General features: G+C 40.7%; 1 protein-coding gene across 2 annotated transcripts in view; it reads right to left on the bottom strand.

Moving 5' to 3' along the window:
- Positions 1 to 1,096: 1,096 nt before the first annotated feature.
- Positions 1,097 to 18,185, bottom strand: part of PAPSS2 (3'-phosphoadenosine 5'-phosphosulfate synthase 2) — a 73,184-nt gene continuing 56,095 nt past the window's right edge. For both annotated transcript variants that reach the window (XM_056530036.1, XM_056530037.1), the window contains 5 exons: positions 13,404 to 13,609; positions 9,615 to 9,750; positions 8,063 to 8,331; positions 3,233 to 3,462; positions 1,097 to 1,636 (listed from right to left, as the gene is read on the bottom strand). In XM_056530036.1, coding sequence (XP_056386011.1) covers positions 1,495 to 1,636; positions 3,233 to 3,462; positions 8,063 to 8,331; positions 9,615 to 9,750; positions 13,404 to 13,609 — 983 coding nt within the window. In that variant the 3' untranslated portion in view covers positions 1,097 to 1,494. The remainder of the gene's footprint in view (positions 1,637 to 3,232; positions 3,463 to 8,062; positions 8,332 to 9,614; positions 9,751 to 13,403; positions 13,610 to 18,185) is intronic.

Genomic DNA, 18,185 nt, shown 5'->3' with positions numbered 1-18,185 from the left:
GATATATATACATTTATTCTGCTATACTCTCACTCAATAGCCTTTAGGCTACATGTGGGCTATTGTGTGGGGGTTTATACATCTGTAAATAAGTGCTTTCTTGTGTACTAATCGAAGCAGGCACACATTTTTGAAAGTAGGAGCAATGAGAAGAGCAAGGGTCATTTTTTTTCTAGGTATCCAAAGCTACCAATTTGGCTGACTAAGGCTGCATGTTAAAGGGGTATTCCAGTGTTTTACAAAAATCCATAAATTACTGGGGGCCCTAGAAAAAAATAAAAAGCTATACTTACCCCTGATCCCCAGTAGCCCCTGTTCATCTCCTTCTGGTCCCCAATCTCCTGGCTTCTTCCTGCTTGGTGCAGGTCCTGCCCACTCAGCCAATCACTGCCTGCAGCAGTGTCCAGTCATGGTAGATGACCAACTGAAAGAGCAGGTCCTGCTCATCTGGGAAGCAGGTAGAAGACAGAAGCATTGGAGGACTGGAAGAAATCCAGAGGTAGGTAAATATAGCCTTTTTTTTCCCCCTAAGCCCCAGCTATCTAGAATTTTTTTTGTAAAACAACTGACTACTTTTAGTAAATAAAGTAATTTTGCATAATACAACAATTTTGAAGCATCTTTTCTTCTATATTGTACCATTTATCTGTTATTCCTCCAGAAAATTAATTAATAAATTGTCAACTTGTTCTTTCCAGTTGGCAATATGTCACTACACAGTCCAACTATGTTTAATCAGTGCTGGCAGTGGCAGACTGTGTAGGGAACCCTTTGACAAGGAGAATAGTAAATGTATTCATAAATTTTCATAGAAGAATAATAGAGGAATGATACACAAAGAGAAGATGCTCCAACAAGGGGGATACAAGTATTGACTATAACTTACATGTCAGGATTGGTGACCGGTCTACATTAAAGGGGTTATCCAGGAATATAAAAACACAGGTAATTTCTTTCCAAAATCGCTCCCTGTCTGTCTCCAGGTTGGGTGGGGTATTACAACTTGGCTCCATACACTTCAATGGAACTGAGCTGCAGAACCACACCCAACCTGGAGACAGACAGGGAGTGGTTTTGGAAATAAATTACCTGTGTTTTTCTATTCCTGGATAACCTCTTTAACATCCCAATTTACATTAGGAAGAGCAGCTCTAAAGCACGAATTGCTTGTCCAACAAGTGGAATATTGTGCACATTGTTACTGCGCAATGTTTATCAGGATATGTATGTTTTATTATTTACATAAAGACAAGATTACCCAGTTTACAAGGAACAGAAGTCTCAATCAGTGGTAAAGGTGACTGTTGATATTGGTTAAGTGTAACCTTTATGCTAAACTGACAAAGGATTCTCAATGATAAAAAATTGTCATTACAACTGTATTAAAAGCATATTATTACGATTTAAGATGTATTAAGTTTTAATTTAATATATATATATATAAAGAATTAGAAAAAAACTAGACTATAACATTTCCATTACTTGTAGCTGAAATCAACAATTCTTTTCCAGGGAACAATAATAATCTGTTAAGACTTTCCAAGCTTTGGGAGCCATAAAGCCATCAGGAGGGTTTTGTCCTTCACGTGCCAGTTTTCTCATGCGGGTACCAGAGATGAAGTCAAATTCATTGTGTCTAAAATTAAAAACAAAGATCTTTTCTTAAGCTCGGCTATCATTACAAGCAGTGACTACATTACAAGCAGTGATTAATGTCTGGTCATTTTGGTTCATATTTTAGCCAAAACCAGGAGTGGGTCCAAAACACTGAGGGGGAGATTTATGAAAACCTGTGTAGAGGAAAAGTTGCTGAGTTGCCCAAATAGATCCCATCCGGGGTCAGGAGTGACACCAGCTGCGATCTGTCCTTAATTGCAAGTACTACTACTCCCATCATGGAACAGTCTTCCATGCTCGGAGTAGTAGTACTACCTGAAAAATGTTTTTAAAAAAAATAAAAAAAAATTTATTAAAATTTTGTTATAAAAATTTTTTTCTTTAAATACTTTTTTTTTTCGGCACCCAACAAATTTTGAAAAAAACACCAAAGGGGCCAAAAATGCAATTTCCACTCAAATGCAAAAACACCAGAAAAAAAGCCAAAAAAAGTCAGATGCAGGAAATTGCACTGGTGTTTTTTCTAGCGTTTTTTCTGGAATCGTAGCCTAAAGGAAAATAAGTAGATAACTAATACAGATTAAAAAAACCTTTCCTTTACAAGTCAGAAAGAGCTGCTGGGAGCTGTAGGTCACTGTTTATGTCAGTGTTTCCCAACCAGGGTGCCTCAAGCTGTTGCAAAACTGCAACTCCCAGAATGCTCAGATAGCCAAAGGCCAAAGCATGCTGGGAGTTCTAGTTTTGCAACAGCTGGAGGAACCTTGGTTGGGAAAGCTTCTGCAGGGTTCTGTGCAGTGCACAGTGAACCAGAAAAAAATGAAGCCACTCTCACCTGGTGTCTAAAGGAGCAGCTTATCCCTGCACAGGTAGAGAGATGTACAGGACATATAATACAGTACTCTAGAGGGGCAAAGACAGAAAGTGCATGCGCTGCAGGAATACACGGGTTTCAAGTAGAATGGCAATGGATGTTTTTTTTATTTTTTTATAATCTATAATACTTAAAGGGGTACTCTGCCCCAGACATCTTATCCCCTATCCAAAGGACTGTTGCTGGGGACCCCGTGATCTCGGCTGTGGAACCCCAGACATCCGGATGACTGGCGATGCGGGGCGGAGGCTCGTGACGTCACAGTCACGCCCTGCTCGTGATGTCACGGCCATGCCCCCTCAATGCAAGTCTATGGAAGGGAGTGTGATGGCCGTCACTCCCCCTCTCATAGACTTGCATTGAGGGGGAGTGGCCTTGATGTCAGGAGCTGCAACCAACGCTCTAAACGAATGCCGGGTGCAACAGGGAGATTGCAGGGGACCCCCGCGATCAGACATCTTATCCCCTATCCTTTGGATAGGGGATATGATGTCTAGGGGCGGAGTACCCCTTTAAGGCCTATTTTGCTCTCTGCTCATTATTGATTTGGCTCTTTGCTTTATGGGATGGTCATATGATGGGTTTGGATGTTAGGTGGCAAAGTACTTCAAGTGCATGTAGTCACATATCTCTAATATCGCTACACCTGAATGCAATCTGTCACAATTCCTTTAGGGGCACAATATTAGCACTGGAGGACCATGAGTGGCTCCTGGGCTGCTAACATGGCATCAGACATCTTACCTTTCCTTGTCATAGAATTCCATGGCTTTTTTCTTTGTGTTGTATGCAGCCACTCTGAATGGAATGATCTCCACAGAAGTCAGGCCTGGTGCCATGCTCAGCACTTTTCCTCCATGTGTCGGTTCGTAAAGATCTGCTTTGGTTTCAGGATGTGGCATACCGGCAGGGTCCCTCCCTACTATATAGAAGTTGGATCCAGCAATCATTCGAGACCTGCAGTGCCACTGAACCTGTGAAAAAGATAACATCATATGGATATCACTTTTACAACGCAGTTTACTTATACAATACTATGCATCATTTTTTCTGTAGACTTGTGAGTTTTCTGTGTACATTGTACCAGTAAATCAAAAGAAATTAAAGTATGCTAGGTATAAATTTAGAACTAATTTTAAGCTATGAGCAAAAGATACTGAATCCCATAACATTACACTGTGGTATTTCTTATGCCTTTCTATTGTATTAGTTCAGGTGATATTGTGTTAGCTTTGAAGAATATGCTGCCACTTGCCAAGACTCAACATCAGTAGCTGGATATACCCCAAAAACTTCTATCCTAACAGTACTTCTAGACCAGCTTCCAAATATGAATATGTGCCGTTGGAAGTAGATGTAGTTTAGCATGTTCACTATTTGAGGTAAGTACCTTATAGTAACTTACCCTGTCTTTATCTAAGGATGTTAAAGGTTCTGTGCAGATTTTTTTTTTTTTGTGCTGCCACAGTTTTTTTATGTTTCACCATTGCACAATAACACATTTTATAGAATTGTTATAGTTTTTTTTATGGTACCACATTGCAAGGGCCATATTGCTTATACTTTTTATATAGGCATAGCTGTGAAGTGGCTTGTTTTTTTGCAGGAAGAGTTGTATTTTTCAATGGCCCAATTTTAGGGTACAAATAATTTATTGATTTAATATATTTTATTCCTGGAATTCCATGAACTTGTGGCTTGAAGAAGTGCCAGCGAGGCACGAAACCGCGCAGTTCCACCAGCACCCCCTGCCTCCATCCTCACCCTCCCTGGCTATTATGTGTGTCTTGTTTTACCTCTTGGAATAAAGAGAAGCCGTTTCTGCAGCTTTGGTGAGTCTTCCTTTTCTCATTCATTATATAAATAATGTATGCCTTTATTATATCAGTTGTTATGGTTACAGCAATATTAAATATATTTTTTTAATATATTTTACTACTTCTGCACAATAATAATGTGTTTTATATAGAACTTTATTTTTGTTGCTGTGTTACTTTAAAGGGGTTTTTCAGGAAAAAACTTTTTTTTTACATATCAACTGACTCCAGAAAGTTAAACAGATTTGTAAATTACTTCTATTAAAAAATCTTAATCCTTTCAGTACTTATGAGCTTCTGAAGTTGAGTTGTTCTTCTCTGTCTAAGTGCTCTCTGATGACACCTGTCTCAGGAACCGCCCAGTTTAGAAGAGGTTTGCTAAGGAGATTTGCTTCTAAACTGGGCGTTTCCCGAGACAGGTGTCATCAGAGAGCACTTAGACAGAAAACAACAAAGGTTGTTGTTTTCTGTCTAAGTGCTCTCTGATGACACCTGTCTCGGGAAACGCCCAGTTTAGAAGCAAATCTGCTTAGCAAACCTCTTAGCAAACTTCAGAAGCTCATAAGTACTGAAAGGATTAAGATTTTTTAATAGAAGTAATTTACAAATCTGTTTAACTTTCTGGAGCCAGTTGATATATAAAAAAAAGTTTTTTTTCTGGAGAACCCCTTTAACTTTTTTTTTTCCATTAAAGGGTGTGGTTAAAGGAACCTACTATTATGATGTTATTACCCATAGGGCATAGATCTTTCCATAAAAGCGGAGCTGTCTGGCTTGCAGCTGTGATATTACATCACACTCTTTGAATGCAGAGCTCTCATCCCTGCTACCCCCTCCCCTCCTGTCTCCAAGACCTCCAAGACCAGTGATGTGAAAGGTGGAGCTCATATTATTGCTCATTAGATAAATACAGCAGTGAGCTTGTTCTGGCTAAAAATACTGTGACTGAAAAAGGCTTCCTGCTGCCTTATCTAAAGAGTTATAAATCTAATGAGCCGTAATATGAGCTCCCCCTTCACATCACTGGTCTTTTCTAAAGTAGACAGGATAGAAGGCGGGGCAGGGGGAGCTCTGCTTTCAAAGAGTGTGACGTGACATCACAGCAACATGGGAGAGAGCACAGCTGATATGGAGAGCCCTGCGCACAATGGCTAATAACATACTAGTAAGTTGCTTTATTATACTGTGGGGGCCCAGTACGGGATGGTGTTTCCATGTGCTTCTCCTGCCTTATCAAACAGAGTCTCTCCATGTACCCAGGGCCCCCTTTATGTATTATCCCCGTGTATATACGTTGTGATATTAATAATGTACTGTTTCTTTAATTGTTATACCATGTGATTGTTACCCAGGAGGCACTAGTGACCAGGTGACCCCCCCAAGTGACCTATGGGCTCCTTGCACAGCCCGCCTATATAACCAGGGGAGGGGCTGCAATCTCTTTCTTAGTTCCTGCAGTCAAGTCGTCTCAAAGTGTGTTTCTGGAGCATTGGCATTGTGTCTGGAGCCTAAAGTCTGCAGCCACCTGTCAATTGCAAGTAAGCCAACGTCATCTAATTGTCAGTCATCAAGTCAGTCAAGTCAAGTCCACCTTATAGTAACCGCGGCCTGCACCAAAGTCTGTCTAACAACTGCAAGTCCCAGCAAGCCTGCGAGGTCCCCCTGTGTCGCTGGTCACCACCTTGGGATATTGGCTGTACTGCATAGACTGTGTCATCTGTCTACCCTCAGTAAAGCTACCATTTGTCCGTAACTTGGCATCAGTGTCTTCATTGCCCCCGTGCCAAGCCCAGGACCAGCGGTATTACCTTTCGGGTGGTTAAGGCTAAACTACGTCCTGGCGTCACGACAAGAAGGGGTTAATAACATTTGCCCCTTGGGTTATAACATCTACCCTGAACCTCACACCCCGACACCACAAAACTTTTTCACACTATACACAGGTTGTTTCTTTCACTGGACAACCCCTTTTTTTGTATTTAGCAGAACCATCTTAAGGGAGATATAAGTTATCATGTATACACAAGATATATTCAGAAATTGGTCATCAGTATTTTTGGACTTAAAAAGGACATGATTATAAAAACTTTCCTTTAAAAGTAGTACTCCCATCTCGTTATTTCAGTTTCTCAGCCGCCTCTGGCCTTTTTGCTGCCGCTGGGGGTTGTCAGAGAGCCAAAAGTGATTTGCTTAACTCATAGAAACATAGAATGTGTCGGCAGATAAGACCCATTTGGCCCATCTAGTCTGCCCAATATTCTGAATACTATCAGTAGTCCCTGGCCCTGGCTTATATAATGGACAGGCTTATACCTATCCCATGCATGCTTAAACCTCTTTACTGTATTTGCAGCCATCACTTCTGCAGGGAGGCTATTCCATGCATCCAATTAACTTTAAAGGGGTACTCTGTCCCTAGACATCTTATCCCCTATCCAAAGGATAGGGGATAAGATGTCAGATCGCGGGGGTCCCGCTGCTGGGGACCCCCGGGATCTCGGCTGCAGCACCCACCTCAATGGCTTCCGGCAACGCTGGAGGCTTCGGATCCCGACCACGCGAGCGAAAGAGTGTGACGTCACGACTCCGCCCCTGTGTGACGTCACGCTCCGCCCCTCAATGCAAGTCTATGGGAGGGGGCGTGACGGCCGTCACGCCCCCTCCCATAGGCTTGCATTGAGGGGGCAGAGCGTGACATCACACGGGGGCAGAGCCGTGACGTCACAACGCTCGGGCCCCGTGATCTACAGTAATCAGACCCGGAGCGAACACGCTCCGGGGACTGATTTTAACGGGGTGCGGCGTGCAAGATCACGGGGGTCCCCAGCGGCGGGACCCCATGCGATCAGGCATCTTATCCCCTATCCAAAGGATAGGGGATAAGATGTCTAAGCGCCGGAGTACCCCTTTAATAGGAGTTGCACAAAAGATTTATCTTTACATTAGTTGCCATAAAATGCTAGTATACACTTTCAATCTCAATACAATTACACTTAAAATGTGCACGTTCATCATCTCTGAAATATCTAAAATACAAGTTTGAGAACAAAGTCAAGTTTCTCCTAAAAATGTTTGGATTTGTATCCTCTCAGCTATTCAATAATTAAACACCAGCCAGATGGCTTAAATCTACTGTCAGAAAAATGGTGAAAAAATGTTGTGCAACAAAATCCTAGTTGTCTGCCAGTTCTCCAGAATAAAACCAGCTGTGATGTCAGTGATGTACATGCATTTTATTTCCCTTCACAACCTGAATGAATGTTATTATTAAGCTTGCATGGCTGTGGGAAGTCTTTCTCTAGTCATTTTAAATAATAAATTGCCCATGTGACTCTGGAAAAAGTTTTGATTAGATATTGATTAGATTGATTAGATACAACCAGAGGGTGTGCTCGTCTGAGCAGTTCTCTCTCCATCTCACGTCAGGAGATGAGCTCCATAGCACTGAGACCCTGACCCATCAAAACTTTTGACTTGTCTCTAGGACAAAGTTTTTTTTAAAGTGACAGTGCCCATTTAAAGTCTGAAGGGTGTTTGCATTTATTAATTAAAGTGGATCTATATGATTTCTCAATTATCAACTAGTTAGGTTGTCCAATTAGAACATGAACCTTTCATATTACTGCAGGGGTGCTTCTGTATGAGCAGGGGTGGATTATAATGAGGGCAGCCTTGGCTACTGCCCCATTATAATCCACCACAGGCAGCAGAAGGGCCAGATTCATCCCTGTATTACTGCTACCTAATATCTGCTCACCTCTGTGGGTCCAGCGTATAACATTGGTGAAGGAAAGATAGCAACAATGGTGGATTTTGGGTCCAAGACACCTTCTTCAAGTACAGCTGCATGTTGCTTCATGCGCCAATCCAAGGGCACATCATCATCCTTAGTCCACCCTCCGAGTGGGTGTAAGAGAAGTATTGGGCATTTATATCCCCTAGACAGCAGGTGCTGCCTTGTATCCTGCATGAGCAGAGCATGTCCATTATGAACAGGATTGCGGAGCTGGAAAGCAAATACAGCATCTGGGAGAAAAAGAAATAAATAGAATTTATTAGTTTTGAGTAATTCCACAATTTAGGCATGGAAATAGTTTTGTCTGTCTTCAGGCTTCCAGTTTATGCCCTCTGACTGGAGTCTTATGAGGACATACTGGTCCACAATGCTTTGCAGCATAGTAACAGATTGTTTTATCGTTCAGCAAACATCACAAGATATAAGTCATTCCAATAAGGTTTCTTAGGCAAGAGTGTTCAGTACTAGATTAACGTCTGCTATCTCCCCTGAGCTATGCAAACAGTGGAGCAGCATATTCAGGGTTCTGAAGCCTACGACCATCATAAATAAACATGTTGAACAGTTAATGAGCTATAAAGTCGATTACTCACAGCTACTGGGCAAAACATCCAAAGGTGGTCAACATCCAAAGGTGGTCATCAATTAAGGCCTTCTACACTATGAACATACAGGGTTAAATAATCTGTGCCCACTTTGCAATACATGCCATGCTACATGGCCACTTATATTGTTTCCATGCTCCATCAGTGCTTATGGCTAAACACATAGACATCATCGTTATAGACATCAAAGCAAAGCTGGCATTGCTATGTAAGCAGTCCACCTTGCTCCTCAGCTGTGGACACTAGAGCCGCCTGTTATTCTCCTGATGTTACTTGTTTTCTACACCAAGGCAGATTTACTAATCGCGCCTAGTTTGTAGCGTAAACTTTATGGCAGTCCAGAGATGCACCAAATGTTTCACAGAGGCTTTTGCTGTATGATAAATTTGTTGTATCCTTAGACTTTTTATAGCAACTATTGGTTGGCTTACTTTGCACTACCATGTTATGTTTGGTTGCAAATTTGTGACATTTTGCTATCTTTAAGCCATACCCCTTTCCAGGAAACCAAACCCCTTGTCTCTCTATGTTATGCCCCTTTTCTGCATGATCCTATAATAGCATCAAAAGCACATAAGTGTCTAAAATAAGTTGAGTCAAATTAAACCAAGGTATATGTGCAAACACCTCAGTAAATCTACCCTAATATTTTTACAGATGTTCATTAAGGGTAAATGCACAAGAGGCAGCAGTATGTGGTCAGTATATGCATGCAAATTATGACTACCATCAATAAAAACCAATTTAACCTGCCCTCCATGTATTAAAGCGTTGCTGTCAATTATTAAAACTTTTGACATGTCCCTCGACACGTCAAAAGTCCGGGTCGGTCGAAGTCTCAGTACTGAGACCCCCACTGATCTCTTACAAGGCATCAAGGAGTACACTTACACAAAACAGCGACTTACCAGCATTCATTTCTTTAGCCTTTTGTTTCAGCTCCAGAGGTGTGAAGCGGTATTGATCTAAACCATCTCCCCATCTGATCCTTTCCAGAACTTCCAAATCTCCACCGACCAGCCAGTCACCACTTTCCAGGACTATCTGAAAAGTAAGAGGTTTGCTTTTGTAAAAAACTAAATTTGTGTTATATGAATTCTCAAAATAAAAAATATTATAATATTATATTAAATAATATTAAAATAATTTTAAATAATAAATAAGTAATATAAGAATATTTGTTAACACCTCATTATGTACATTAATATCATTCTAACTTTTGGAATAAAACAAACATGGTTGCTGACCAGTGAAGCCCACTGTGATCTCCAAACGATGAAAACATTTGCCATGACCCTGTGACTTGTCAAATCATTTTATAAAGCAGCAGCTATGTTAAAGGATAAGTATCATGAAGAAAAACGTATCCCCTATCCGAAAGACAGGGGATACGTTTTAGATTGCGGGAGGTCCCAGCGCTGCCAAACCCCCCAGGATCTCCGGTTTGGAGCCCCAGTTCTCCAGCACAGGAGCGCGTCACGACCTCTGCCCGAAGCAGAGGCCACCACACGCCCTCCATAAAGCTCTATGGGAGAGGCGTTCGTCAATCTTCGGCTCTCCTGTAGAGCTTTATGGAGGGGGCGTGGCGGCCTCCACTTTGGGCAGGGGTCGTGACGCGTTCCTGTGCTCCAAACAGGAGATCGCAGGAGCCCCAGCGCTCGGACCCCCCTCCCCTTCCCGAGATCTAAAATGTATCCTCTAGTTTTCTTCATAAGACTTATCCTTTAAGGAAAAATAAATGGGTTATAACAGAATCAGGATTGCTTGCTATCTGGAAATAAAACAAACCATAAAGAATATATAACCCATGGTTTGTCAAACTTTTACATGGCAAATATGAACTTGCCCCACAATTTTCCGACAAACACTTCTAACGTTTGGAAGTATTTTCCTAACTTTTCCAATACCCAATTAGGAGTTCTCACAATAACCAACTCCTTACTCACTAATATATCTCCTTTTATTTTTGAATACAGACATACGCTACATTTATGAGTGTTATCCCTTCTACAGTCCACTTCAGTATGAACAATTTAATCATTCACATGTAAGATTACAGTCGGTTAATGATTACACTCATTTAACTGTGATTTTTCACTTTTTGTTTACATTCGCATCACTTCCACGAGAAAGTGTTATTTCGTAAAGCCATAAACATACACATTAAATGAATGTCCCTTGCCTCTTCTTCTAAAGGGGGTATTAGATGCACACTCGGTTGGCTTCTGGTGAGTGTTCCTGAGAACTGTAGTTCCACTGATGCTCTGCTATGCTCAAAGCTGCGGGGTGCAGGCAAATCTTTGTAGCCACTTCATCTATACTCTTTGAAGCCAAGCCTGAAGCCCAACAGGTCTAAGAATGTAGCAAGACTTATGTACAGCTTCTCTGTGCTTATTGTGAGGAAAGATGTGTCCTGCTCTGCCACTGGCACTCTATGAGAAGGAAAGCTAGAAAATAATACCCCAGGATAGGACCGGATTTTATTTGATGCTGCAGTCTTTGCTGGGCTGCGGTTCCATGTGACCCAGAGTGGTAACAGCAGGCTAATTTAGGAGGGAGAGCTAAGTGGCTGCTTTCCTTTCACTACCACATACTACTCACTACCGACTTCTGCCTACCAACTCCTGACCACCAACAAACTTGTCCCACTCTTAACTCCTATTAATATGCTATGTAATTTAATAGAAATGAATAAAACATAGCTAGTCCTGGGAATGGTAGGGTGTCGCATCCCATCCCCAGGCACTGATAAAGAGTTTGTTTTTTATTTAAATGCAAATAAAAAGCAAAATGGTTTCCTCCAGCTTCCAAAAATGTTAAAAGGCAAACATTTATTTAATCATATTTAAAAACAATAACAAAGTGAAATGCCGATGCATTTCAAGCATATATAGCTCTTAATCATGGCAAAGATACAGCATAACTTATAAACCCCTAGTGAGGATTAAAGCAGACACCATGATGTATGTACGGTCACCGGAACAGTGTAGCAATCATGCAAAGTGACGAACACGATCACCTGACCAGCAAAGCAGATACGGGACCGCCCAGCATGATAGGCAAGGTCACTTGATTGGCAGAACCGGTGACTGCCGGGGAGGATGATAAGGGTTTTTTAACATGAGCAAATACATTTTTGCCTTTTACATTTTTAGAAGCTGGAGGAAAGCATTTGGCTTTTTTTCTTTTGTAGCATTTTATGCGGGACACGGTCTGCTGTCTCATTCGTCCATGCTTCCAATGTGATATCTCATGCTCTGGATGGAACCGCTGCTCTGCTGACTTGCATTTTCTATGTATTTATATATATTTTTTTTTTAAAGCCTTTTTGTATTTCATTTGTTTCCATTCAATTACATTGTATGTGTACTTTTGCATCTGTGTATCTATAGATGCAAAAGTACATGTATCAATCTATACAGTGGTCCCTCAAGTTACAATATTAATTGGTTCCAGGACGACCATTGTATGTTGAAACCATTGTATGTTGAGACCAGAACTCTATGGAAACCTAGCAATTGGTTCTAAAGGTACCAAAATCTCATCCAAAAATAGGAAAAAGTGAAAATGAAAGAAAAATAAGTAGATAACTAATACAGATAAAGCAAGTCCTTACATATAAAAGTAAGAAAGATCTGCTGGCAGCTGTAAATCACTGTCTATGTCAGTGTTTCCCGAGCAGGGAGCCTCCAGCTGTTGCAGAACTACAACTCCCAGCATGCCTGGACAGCCAAAGGCTGTCCGGGCATGATGGGAGTTGTAGTTTTGCAACAGCTGGGGGCACCTTGCTTGGGAAACACTGGTCTATGTAGAGGACAGGATCTTCTTCGGGGTCCTGTATAGTACACACAGTGTCCTAAAAAAGTAACATGGAGTCGCCCTCACCTGGTGTCCAAAGGAGCAGGTAACCCTGGTACAGGTAAAGTGTACAGAACATGTAATACCTCGCTGTACTGTAGGGGGCGCTACCAGACATCAGTCAGTGCATACGCTTAAGGAATACAGGGGTTTTACTAGTAAAATGCCCATTCTGATTGGTCGGTTCTTCCAGCCATTGACACGTTTCACAGATCTGGAATGTCTGTACATTGTATGTTGAGTCCAGAAAAGACCATTGTATGTTGAAACTATTGTATGTTGAGGCCATTGTAAGTAGAGGGATCAGTGTAATATGATACTGTACTATTGCATACACTCATGCCGTATAATTTTTCAGAACAACTGATATACTCTGCTTGTGTAAAGTCAAAAAGAAAAGGACAAGCTTAAGCATAACCTTTATTTATACTATTAAAATATTTACTTCTAGAACAGATAAGCATGTTTCAAATATTAGGAGAACTAAGTCACATTACAAATGAGGTATATGACACTGTCACTTACAAAGCCTATATACATCAAGTGTGCAGTATTAGTTTTTATATCACTATACCAATTTTACTTAATTTGAAAGAATACCAGATTTCTGATCTATTGCTAACTGGGCTTGTTTAGCAACATTGGGTTAACCTTTTATCATGACAGCTTAGTTAATTGTTGTTTTTTGCTGATTAAATGGTACCTGTTGTTCAAAAAAAACTTTTCAGAAAGCACACTGAATGTTGAGAGGCGTCCATGGCACATAGCATAATACTATCCAACATCATGGCCATATAATAGCACCAGCCATGGCACTGCTAAAGCTATATAAAGCTTACCTTGACATGTGGGTGCTGGGCACAAGTAGTGCCCCAAACACGAGCGCATCTTTCCTCCTTTCGGTGTTCATAAAACTCAGGGTTCCGAATAATGGCCACTCTCTTTCCCTCATACACCAGAGCAAATGCTGTGGTGTCGCTCAGTTTTTCTTTATCCTCTGAAGAGACTGGAAGCACGATGGGAATGCTCAGGTTGATAACACCGCCTGCAAGCACAATCTAATGATTAAAAAAAAGATACTGGAAACATATTCAAAATTGCAAATATACCAGCAGTGTAAACATAGAAGTAATAAGCTCCCCCTAGTGGTGGCTGCCTACATATAGAATTTTATCAATGACCCCTTAGTCCAACCTATCCATATGCTCTAACATAGCATACAGACATCATAAAGGGCAAGCTGTTTACCAGAAAGAAGACAAGCTCTATAAAAGTGGCCTCTACTCACGTATACATGCATAACATGGACAGCCTTTTATTTAATAATAGGGCATGATAGAAGCCAGACACTGATGAGTGCCCCTTGACTTTTTTAAATGGGTTAACTCTAAGGGTTTTTGAAGAGAAGCAGAGGATTTGAAGCTCTGTGTCCAAATTATGTAGCTCCAACCCCTATAAAGAGGCACTATGAAATGATGGTGTACATTAGCTTTTATTATAGAAATACACAACTGGTGGAGATCTCATTAGAGGTGGGATCCATTTTGAGTTGTTCTGGGATTTCTGTGTGCTTCCCTAACTAATTCAATTAAATATTTATTTATCTGTATTTATATAAAAATTGTCTGTAACATGTCCCATTATAATTGTATTTCGTAAGTAGCAGAGGGACCCTCTAATATGTATGGGGACCTTTCAACTTCAGAGAAGTCTGGCAGCAGCTTACCCCTTCTCTCTTCATTATGAAGCGCAAACATTCATCTGAGCCTAATTTTCAGAGAGACAGCTGGCAGCTGAAAAAGCTCTTGGCAGACAGCTGAAAAAGCTCTTGGCTGACAGCTACTGAAAATTAATTGGCACCTTTAGGCACCGAAGCCTTGGTGCACTTGCAAACTTTTAATTCCTCTGTAACGACAGAGGCAATCATTGAGTTATCAATTAAATTAAAAAGGCTGTCTGTGTAATGTATGGGTATCCAGGCCCTCGAGAGGGAGGTATTTTCTTTGTAGCTGTTTTTCAGTCTAACTACTAGATAAGGATTGTGAATGGTGGGACCCATAATATTAACTCAGAATTCCTTAAAGGGGTACTCTGGTGGAAAACAATTTATTTTAAATCAACTGGTGCCAGAAAGTTATACAGATTTGTAAATTACTTCTAATAAAAAAATTCTTTTCTTTTTGGAACACAGAGCTCTCTGCTGATATCATGACCACAGTGCTCTCTGCTGACATCTCTGTCCATTTTGGGAACTGTCCAGAGTAGGAGAAAATCCCCATAGAAAACATATGCTGCTCTGGACAGTTCCTAAAATGAACATAGATGTCAGCAGAAAGCACCTCTGTCCATGTCGGGAACTGTCTAGAGCAGGAGAGCTTTGCTAAGGGGATTTGCTCCTGCTCTGGACAGTTCCTGACATGGACAGAGGTGTCAACAGAGAGCACTGTGGACAGACAGAAAATAAATTCAAAAAGAAAAGAACTTTCTCTGCAGCATACAGCAGCTGATAAGTACTGGAAGGATTAAGATTTTTAATAGAAGTGATTAACAAATCTGTTTACCTTTGTGGCACCAGTTGATTTAAAATATATAGTTTTCCACCGGAGTACCCCTTTAATAAGGCATCTGTATGGATTTTCAGTTCTGAGACAAATGGGGCATTATGATGATTTGAGAGGGGTTGTATGAAAAAACAAACAATTCACTACAATATGGAAAATAAAATAGTTAACCATACTGAAATGGGAGAAGCCAAGTCAGGATCGGCTCAGGCCTAACGCACAACAATGGCTCCAGTATAGGTAGTAGGATCAGGGAATCTGCTTATAAATAATGCTGCCCATGGTTGGTTAAGGCAACCCCACCCTTAAAATGGACTATAGAAAGCAAGGCTGTAATGGTTTTAGTAAAGCTTCACTTGCCTGAAAGCTGAAAATAATATAGACAATGTTACATACATATTAACATGAAAATAAAAGTGTATTTATTATCAGTCATTACCATGGAGATTTCTAAGCATAGCGACTATCTAGAATTTACAGTGTGAGGTTAGGAGAAGGTTTCTTTTTCGTTCGTTAATACTGGCCTTACTGCATCTCCTTTAAGCTTGGAACCACACACGGTAAACGTCCCTTATCAGCACAGGACAAATTAGGTTTTATTTGGAGAACAGATTACAGGAAGGTGACATATCCATTGGAAGGTGGAGCAGGTGAATTACAGATTTCATGGAATCTCCACCCTCGAATAACACTGGCCATTTAGTCAACTACATTTTTTTATTCATTTATACTGTACACACTATGTGGAATAAAATATATATTTTTCTTATCTAGAAACTGTCAACAAGTTAGGTGCTAAAAACAGAACTAAATGTCTATTCACACGGGTGGAATGTCCGGTTGCGGAATTCCACCTCAAATGAAAGCCCAATAGACTTCTATGGGATTCTGCACTCATTCACACTGCTGCATTTCACTAGCAGAATTCCGCAAGCGGAAATTCAGAAGTGTGGATAAGAGTGCGGAATCCCATAGAAGTCTATTAGGCTTCCATTCCATAACCGGAAATTCTGCCGTGTGAATAGACCCCTTACTGTGGGCTGTGTGCATTATTCTTAGGTACTTAAATTGGATCATGGCCTATCCTGAGGATAGACCATCAATATTAGATTGGCAGAGTTCCTACAATCAACACCCCTACTGATCAGCTGTTTTAATGGTGTCATGGTGCTCATGTGATTATCAAAGCTTCTTCAATGTTTACCGGTTCTCATACCTGCACCGCTGAACTATTAGTGTACATAGTGCAAAGCTGCAGTACCCTGCACCACTATGACTGCTGCAGGTACAAGCCCCAGTACATGTTAAAGCGGTACTCCACTGGACAACATTTCATAACATAATCAACTGGTGCCAGAAAGTTAAACAGATTTGTAAATTACTTCTTTCAAAAAATCTTAATCCTTCCAGTATATATTAGCTGCTGAATACTACAGAGGAAATTCTTTTCTTTTTGGAACACAGAGCTCTCTGCTGACATCATGAGCATAGTGCTCTCTGCTGATATCTCTGTCCATTTTAGGAACTGTCCAGAGTAGGAGATAATCCCCATAGAAAACATATGCTGTTCTGGACAGTTCCTAAAATGGACAAAGATGTCAGCAGAGAGCACTGTGGTCATGATGTCAGCAGAGAGCACTATGTTCCAAAAAGAAAATAATTTCCTCTGTAGTATTCAGCAGCTAATAAGTACTGGAAGAATTAAGATTTTTTAATAGAAGTAATTTACAAATCTGTTTAACTTTCTGTCACCAGTTGATTTAAAAAAAAACAAAAAAAAAAACAGATTTGTAAATTACTTCTATTAAAAAATATTAATCCTTCCAGTACTTATCAGCTGCTGTCTGATCACAGTGCTCTCTGCTGAAACCTCTGTCCGTGTCAGGAACTGTCCAGAGTAGGAGAGGTTTTTTTAATGGGGATTTGCTCTTACTCTGGACAGAGGTGTCAGCAGAGAGCACTATGGTCAGGCAGAAAGGAAATTCAAAAAGAAAAGAACTTCCTGTGGATCATACAGCAGCTGATAAGTATTGGAAGGATTAAGATTTTTTACTAGTAGTAATTTACAAATCTGTAAAACTTTCTGGCACCAGTTGATTTAAAAAAATATATATATATGTTTTCCAGTGGAGTACCCCTTTAAGGAGGCTGCATGAGCACCAAGACCCCTTCAAACAGTTGCCTGTTGGTGTCGCTGGGAGCCAGACCCTCGCCAATCTAACATTAAAGGGGTACTCCGGTGAAAACCTTTTTTCTTTTAAATCAACTGGTGGCAGAAAGTTAAACTACTTCTATTAAAAAATCTTAATCCTTCCAGTACTTATTAGCTGCTGAATGCTACAGAGGATATTCCTTTCTTTTTGGAACACTGATGACATCACGAGCACAGTGCTCTCTGCTGACATCTCTGTCCATCTTAGCAACCATGCATAGCAGATGCATAGCAGATGTATGCTAAAGGCAGCATGGTGGCTCAGTGGTTAGCACTGCTGCCTTGCAGTGCTGGGGACTTGGGTTCAAATCCCACTAAGGACAACAATAAATAAAGTGTTATTATTATTATAACGTCAGCAGAGAGAACTGTGCTCGTGATGTCATCAGAGAGCATTCCAAAAAGAAAAGAATTTCCTCTGTAGTATTCAGCAGCTAATTAAGTACAGGAAGGATTAAGATTTTTTTAATAGAAGTAATTTACAAATATGTTTAACTTTCTGCCACCAGTTGATTTAAAAGAAAAAAGGTTTTCACCGGAATACCCCTATAACTTTCTGCCACCAGTCGATTTAAAAGAAAAAAAGGTTTTCACCGGAGTACCCCTTTAATAGCCTATCCTAAAACCTCTGAAGGCGCTGGTAACAGCTTATTCCCCTCTCATCACTGAAGCAAATAGTGGAGTCCTAGTTCATTATCCAATAAGGAAATGTGCAACCCTTCTTCCCCACCCCCGTCCAACCACTGCACTAAAAGTAACCTACTTGTTGACAGTTTCCATTCAACAAGAATTTCCTAATATACTGCACAGCACAGAAAAAAAAAAACTGCATTGACTACAGGGCCAAT

This window comes from Hyla sarda, chromosome 7, assembly GCF_029499605.1.
Source record: "Hyla sarda isolate aHylSar1 chromosome 7, aHylSar1.hap1, whole genome shotgun sequence".
NCBI lineage: Eukaryota > Metazoa > Chordata > Amphibia > Anura > Hylidae > Hyla > Hyla sarda.
The sequence above is the reverse complement of the archived record's forward strand: the minus strand, read 5'-3'. Positions and strand labels throughout refer to the sequence as shown.